The sequence below is a fragment of the Bubalus bubalis genome, chromosome 5 (assembly GCF_019923935.1).
Source record: "Bubalus bubalis isolate 160015118507 breed Murrah chromosome 5, NDDB_SH_1, whole genome shotgun sequence".
Lineage (NCBI taxonomy): Eukaryota > Metazoa > Chordata > Mammalia > Artiodactyla > Bovidae > Bubalus > Bubalus bubalis.
Window position 1 is genome coordinate 26,793,542 of NC_059161.1, and position 6,729 is coordinate 26,800,270.

General features: G+C 48.7%; 1 protein-coding gene across 1 annotated transcript; it reads right to left on the bottom strand.

Annotated features, from left to right (window-relative positions):
- Nucleotides 1-724: 724 nt before the first annotated feature.
- Nucleotides 725-4,470, bottom strand: LOC123333568 (PRAME family member 9/15-like). Its single transcript, XM_044942530.2, has 3 exons — nucleotides 4,123-4,470; nucleotides 3,060-3,632; nucleotides 725-2,216 (listed from the first exon to the last, which is right to left on the bottom strand). The coding sequence occupies exons 1-3, from the start codon at nucleotides 4,407-4,409 to the stop codon at nucleotides 1,643-1,645; spliced, it is 1,434 nt and encodes a 477-aa protein (XP_044798465.2). The 5' UTR covers nucleotides 4,410-4,470; the 3' UTR covers nucleotides 725-1,642.
- Nucleotides 4,471-6,729: the final 2,259 nt, after the last annotated feature.

The window sequence follows — 6,729 nt, forward strand, 5'->3', positions numbered from 1 at the left end:
TTAGTGGGAATTATCAGCCAATTCTGATATGACCAACCAGCCAAAATGATACATAACAAAAGTGAAGTCACTCAGTCCTGTCTGATTCTTTGCGACCCCATGGGCTGTAGCCCACCAGGCTGCTCCATCCATGGGATTTTCCAGGCAAGAGTACTGGAGTGGATTGCCATTTCCTTCTCCAGGGGATCTATATTTTTGTTAATTTAGCATTTTACTAAAAGAAATTGGAAGTCTGCCCACCACTCAATTATATCCATGAGGAATACTATCCACACATGGCAGGCATGGAATGGAGAGAACCAGGTTCAATCATGTTGCCAGTGTGGAAAACATAATGTCAAAATGAGGACTTTGCTTTGGCAGTGAAGCACACACAAAGGCAGAAAACTGAGACTCATGCTCTGACTGGTAGAAGCATGAAAAATAGCAATGCAAAGGTCATGGACTTAGTCAACAGTGAGAACCCTCTGAGAGTTCCGCACTGATAGTTCATGGGATACTGAGTATGTTCCCCTTTCTGTATACTGACCCACTAAACAGTCACAGAAGAAAACTAGGAGCTAAGAGCTGCACCAAAGTCTTACAAATTACCCGAGAAAGAAAAGAATCCCCTGCAATGATGGAGACCGTGGGCAATCCCAAGGTGAGGAAGATTCCCTGGAGCAGCCAAAGGCAAAACACATACTAAAAAAAGAATAAATACGTCATGGAGGACAGCAGTAGATTTTCCATAAGACTTTCTGTATTTCATTTAACTAATTTTATTGGGGTAGATTTGGTCTATAATGTCCTAGTATTTTCTTGCTACACAACACAATAAAGAGGTCATATAGATGCATTTATTCACTCTCATTTTAGATTTGCTTTCGGTTTGATAACCTGGAGGATCTTCTTATCTTTGCCAAGTTCTCTGCTTAAAAAATTTGTTTGTTTAACACCGAAAGCATTCTGTGTTGGGATGTAGCCACTTAACAGGCTTGCCATAGTTTCAGGTGAACGGCCAAGGGATTCAGTATAGATAACCCACGTATCCATTCTCCCCAGATCAGCCCTCCAATCCAGGCCGGCACAAAACTTTGAGCAGAGCTCCATGAGCGATACGATAGGTTCCTGGTGGTTATCCAGTCTAAACACAGTGGTGTGTACGTGACTTCCCTCAAGGCACAACCATTCCTCCCACACACCCACGCCCCGCTCCCCGCACAGACACACACACAAACCAGGAGTTCATATCCTAAGTCGTGAGTCCTTCCGTTTCTGCAAGTAAGTTCATTTGGGTCATCTCCTTTTGGATTCCACATATGAGGGGTGTCATACGTGATTTCCTGACAATTTCTTGACAACTTTCTCCCCAGGAGTAACTCTAACACGTGGGTCTCCCAACGTGGACCCACGCGGGTTCATATCAGAGTCTAAAAGCACATGTACGTGAACGTCCCATCCCCTCCCAGACTCTATCATTCCCCCCTGCCATCTTGCGCCACCGCCACGGCCCTCTGCCGCCCTACTGACACGGTTCCTTTTCCCATTCGCGTTGAACAGATGTCTGCAACCCTGGGTCTGTGTTGCCTTCATGACGTCCCCAAGTTCTAGATCTCAGTGGCAAGGTGCACAGAAGAAAGCTTCTGATAGAGGCCACCCCCTAGGCAGGGGCAGGACAGCTGTATACAATGGGCTCCATGTGATGGCATACATCCTCCCCACAGCGAGGACAGGGGCTGAGGCTTATCCAGATGATCCTGGGACGTCCCAAGTCTCTCAGAATCTCCAACAGCTGAGCCCGAAGCCGGGCAAGTCTCGCTTCCAGGAGAACGCCCCGGGCGCTGTAACTCTCCTGAGGGGCGGGATAGCGCTCTTGCCTTAAACAGGGCAGCACAGCGGTGTGTCGCAGCAGCTTCTCCACGACGGCCGTGGACAGGAGGTTCCCACACAGGCTGACGGCCCTGAGCTGGGAGCAGCGGCTCAGGGCAGGCAGGAAGGCCTGCAGCTGGGAGTCCGTGATCCCACACGCATCGAAGTCCAGTTCCTGGAGGGTGGCTGCGACTTTCTCCAGCAGAACTTGGAGGAGCTCAGGCCTAAAGTCAGTCATGGTGACACGGCTCAGATCCAGGCTCTTGAGCTGACTGATGTCTGGGCTCTGGGACACGTGGGTCAAGTCCGATTCTGTGAGCCAGCACTTGGTTATTGACAGGCTGTCCAAGGGGGACTTCAGGCACCTGGGGAGAAACCAAGCAATTAGTTCTTGGGAACCGAGTGCCAGGTTGCATACAGCTGATAGACAAAAGGTTGCTACAAAGACGGATATTAGTCTGACCATCCACTGAGGGTCAACACACCGATTTGCCCCGTCTCATTCTAGTCTGAGGGCTGTCAGCCTCACTGGGGCACCGAATCCCTGCACAGTATCTCAAAGACACTCTCTCCTCATCTATTGAGCGGAGTACCACGTAGTCCACTTCCTGCTGAGGATGAGTGAAGATCATGGCATCGCAAGGACATGCTGTGAGGAGAGCCATAGAGCATCTCCATCAAGTGTGGACATCACTGAATATTAGCGTGGGGAGAGGAGATCGAAAAATGGTTTCAGGTAAGGCTTCCTTCAGCCCCAAGTGGAGCCCCAGATCCTGTATCTCTGACCAGGCCAGGCTCTAGGGAGACGTGCCTCAGGAACCAACTTTAGAGCAACAACACCATCCCTTACAGACAGGGCATTTGCAACAGGGTTCACTGAGGGCACCGACCTGGGGAGCACAGAGCTTCTCTTCAGGGATGCTCTGCTCTGATGTCGTTTCCCCTCGTCAGTGTCCTGTTCGCTTCCCTATTTTTACCATGATCACATAGATGCCTCCACGTTAGGAGGAAATTACCGACTCTGGGAAGTGAACACCCCCAGATAATACTCTCTACCCCCTCACAGGCGCCACTCGATCAGTTTCACCCCCTCCCTTGACTTGCGGGGTTGTGGGACACCACACCTCAGGACAGAGCACCATGAGAGACGGTCCTTTGGACGTTCTCATGTTGTGTTTAAGGTTACCTAGCCAGTGGTCCACACTCACCTGAGCATCTGGTCCAGGCAGCCTTCAAGGAAGGAAGGAGACTCCAGATGGAGATCCCGGAGGTGGCCCAGCCTCCGGAACTGGGAGGTGATGTGCACAACATGATCGTGCTCCTGCTTCTTGAAGGTGGACACGTGGACGTGGGAGAGACGGAGTCTCTGCAAGTTACTCATCTCACCCAGGAAAGGAGCCAGTGTGGCCAGGGTGGACAGACTCCAGGTGCAACTCACTTGCACCTCCTGGATACAGTCCAGCTGCACCATGCTCAGGACCTTCACGATATTGTCCATTGGCATTGAGACGATCTTCAGCTTCTTGCAACACAGGCGGATGGAAGACTTTCTCTGCTCCGCCCACCGAAGGAAGTAGGTGAGGAAGTTGTCCAGGGTCCTCTTCTTCAGGCACAGGTCTAGAAAAACCTTCAGTGGAGTCGAGGGCTGCCTCGTCGTTGACCTGGGCTCAGCCACTGCTGCCATCCGTGAGCCTGAGCACCCATAACTGCTGGCTCCAGACCACATGCTCCAGAAGTTCTGGCCCGTGTTTCGTAAATCTAGCACCCGCAGTTTGCACCTCCTGGGAGAAGGAGGAAGAAGGAGATTGGTAATGATGTAGTAAGATGCACACCGTCAAAAATACATACATAAATAAAAAAATAAACAAACAAGCAAACAACCAGAAACCGAAAACACAAAACAAAAGCCTCCCATTTGGAAAACAGACTGCCTACCTGTGCTGTAACTTAATCTTCCTGACTTCACCAGCTACCTTGCCCTCTTTCTTCTCTGCCTCACTTTCCTCCATTCCCCTTTGCCCTCTTTTCCTGTCTGATTTTCCACTCTAGTAAGTCTAAGCATGACTGGGTAGAGGTGGGGGATATTCTAGAAGGCCCCCCTTCATTTAAGGCACCCTTACGCTACCAGAAGGTATTTCTCATAGCCAACCAAGGCTTCTTTGTCGCTATCTTCAGAACCCCCTGATCCATCCCCTTCCATCTACGTTCTCTCAGCCCAGCCATCTTCCTCGGGACTCCAGGGATTTGACCAGGTTCCCATGAAAGACTGACCTGGATCGAATCTTCTGGGCAAGCAGAACATCAAGTGCTTCCAGCACGGCTTGTAGGGGCCCCACATGAGGCAGGTCAATCAGGGCCCCCAGAGGCAGGCGGACAAAGGGCCAGGTTTGCACCATGGCTTTTAGGGTCTCTGTCCGATATCCGTCAAAGGCTTCCAGGAAGAGGGGCGGGAAGAGCTCCGTGGGCAGACTCTCCAGAATAGAAACGTCCAAGTCATCGGCCCTCAGCAAGTGCCTTCCCGCCAGGTCAAGGAGTCTGGGTGGGGTCGGGGCACTCATCCTGGCTCTGCTCCAAGACGACTCCTGTGGAAGCTGCCAGGGATCAAGGGATCCGTTTTAGACAATGCAGGAGCACACCTTACACCGTCTCCCTCCCCTTCCATGCAAGCCACTCAGGGCCAAGGTCACTGCACTAGCAGGTGTGCAAGTGAGGCTCGTAGCCGAGGAACACTAGACAGGGCCCAGTGGGGGACAAAGTGCTATCTCTCTGCCTGCTTGGAACACGCATCTCACGCGTACCGAGGAGCCAAAACACGAATGAAGATTGTGTGCTCGATATGCATTTTAAACTTCCTGCAAAGAATGCAAATTCCAAACTGATGTATTTCATGAATGACCTTTGCTCGGCAAAGGCATTTCAAATGATTCCAGCTACATCACTGATGAAAATGTGATGAGATGCAGGTAAAACTACCTTGAGAGGTCAAATCAAACCCTGAAACGCGTTCTTGGGAAAGAAATGATTTTATTGAAAACTCTCCTTGCCATCCAGAGGCACACGCTACCCTTCAACATTAGCTTGCTTACCTTAAGGAAGGAGACGACGTCCTTATCCGAGGGTAGTAACTTACTGCTCTGCTGTGGCTTGCAGGGCGCTCAGACATCGACACTGCGGAGAACCCAGCTGTGACTCCAGAGCCAGAAAAGGACTTTCTATTCCCATCATCCCTCTAGCCCACTGCTAAACCAAATGGAAACGGGCACCTGATTAGTCTATAGAGCTCTCATTGGATTGATCCCGCTTGGATCTTCATTTCTAGCAGTCGATTCAGGGAGCAGATATTGATGGGGTGGCTGGGTAATCCAGGATCCATTATGCATTCACCATTCACTTCGCAAACACTGGCTGAGTTCTACCATGAGAATTGAGATATAGACGGTCGTGCTTCCCCTGTGGCTCAGCTGGTAAAGCATCTGCCTGCCATGCGGGAGACCTGGGTTCCATCCCTGGGTTGGGAAGATCCCCCGGACAAGGGAATGGCAACGCACTACAGTGTCCGTGCCTGGGGAATTCCATGCACAGAGGAGCCTGGTGGGCTAGAGTCCGTGGGGTTCCAAAGAGTCGGACATGACGGAGTGACTAAGCCAGGACACGCCCACACGCCAGCATGCCCTCACTTGCCCTAGTGCATGCCCATGCCCTCCCACACACCCACACACACACACACAAAGGAGATGTTCCACACAGAATAAAGAAACTCTGAGAATAGTCAGGTTTTGTACCATGGACAACACGGTGCCATTTTTTTCTTTTTTAATAAGTGACTTGTGATCACTGAGGCCTGAACTGAACACAGAATAATATGTCAGGGAGGACAGCAGTAGATTTTCCATGAGTGTTTCTTTATTTCATTTAATTAATTTTTATTGGGATCGATTTCCTTTATAATGTCCTATTATTTTCTTGCTAAACCATATAGTCAATAAGTCATATGTGTGAATTTATCACCTCTCATTTTTTATTTTTTCCGTTTTGGTAACCTGGAGTATCTCCTTATTCTTCACAAGTTCTCTGCTTCAAAAATTTGTTTGGTGAATTCCAAAAGCATTCTGCATTGGGATATAGCCACTTATCAGTATTGCTATAGTTTCATGTGAACAGCCAAGATATTCAGTATAGATAACCCATGTATCCATTCTCCCCAGAACATGCCTTCAATCCAGTGTGGCACAAAACTTTGAGTGGAGCTCCATGAGCTATACGATAGTTTTCCGGTGGTTATCCACTCTAACCACAGTGGTGTGTACAGGACTTCCCTCAAGGCCCAACCATTCCTCCCACACCCACCCGCCCCCACAAACACACACACAAACCATGAGTTCATTTTCTAAGTCATGAGCCTTTCTGTTTCTGCAAGTAAGTTCATTTATGATAAAAATGAAAGGATAAATTAAACTGGCCAATGTTAAGCCACACTCAGTAAGAAAAATCATGTACTCAAATCAGTAAAATATGAAAGGAAAGTTAACAACTGACACCTTTTTATTTTATGATAAAAACTCTCAGAAATGTGGGCAGAAAGGGAACTTACCTCAGCACAATAAAGAAATATAAGTCAAACTCACAGCGAATATCAACCTTAATGTTGGAAAACGGGAAACATTTCCTCAAATATGAGAAACAAGGCAAGGATATGCACTCTCCCCTTATTATTTGACATAGTTTTGGAAGTCCTAGCTATGGCAGTCAGTGAAGAAAAATAAATCCAGTTTGTAAAAGACAGAGTAAAACTCTCAGTGTTTGCAAACAACATGGTATATTCATACTCACTCCTAAAGATGCTACCAGAAAACAACTAGAACTCATCAGTGAATTTGG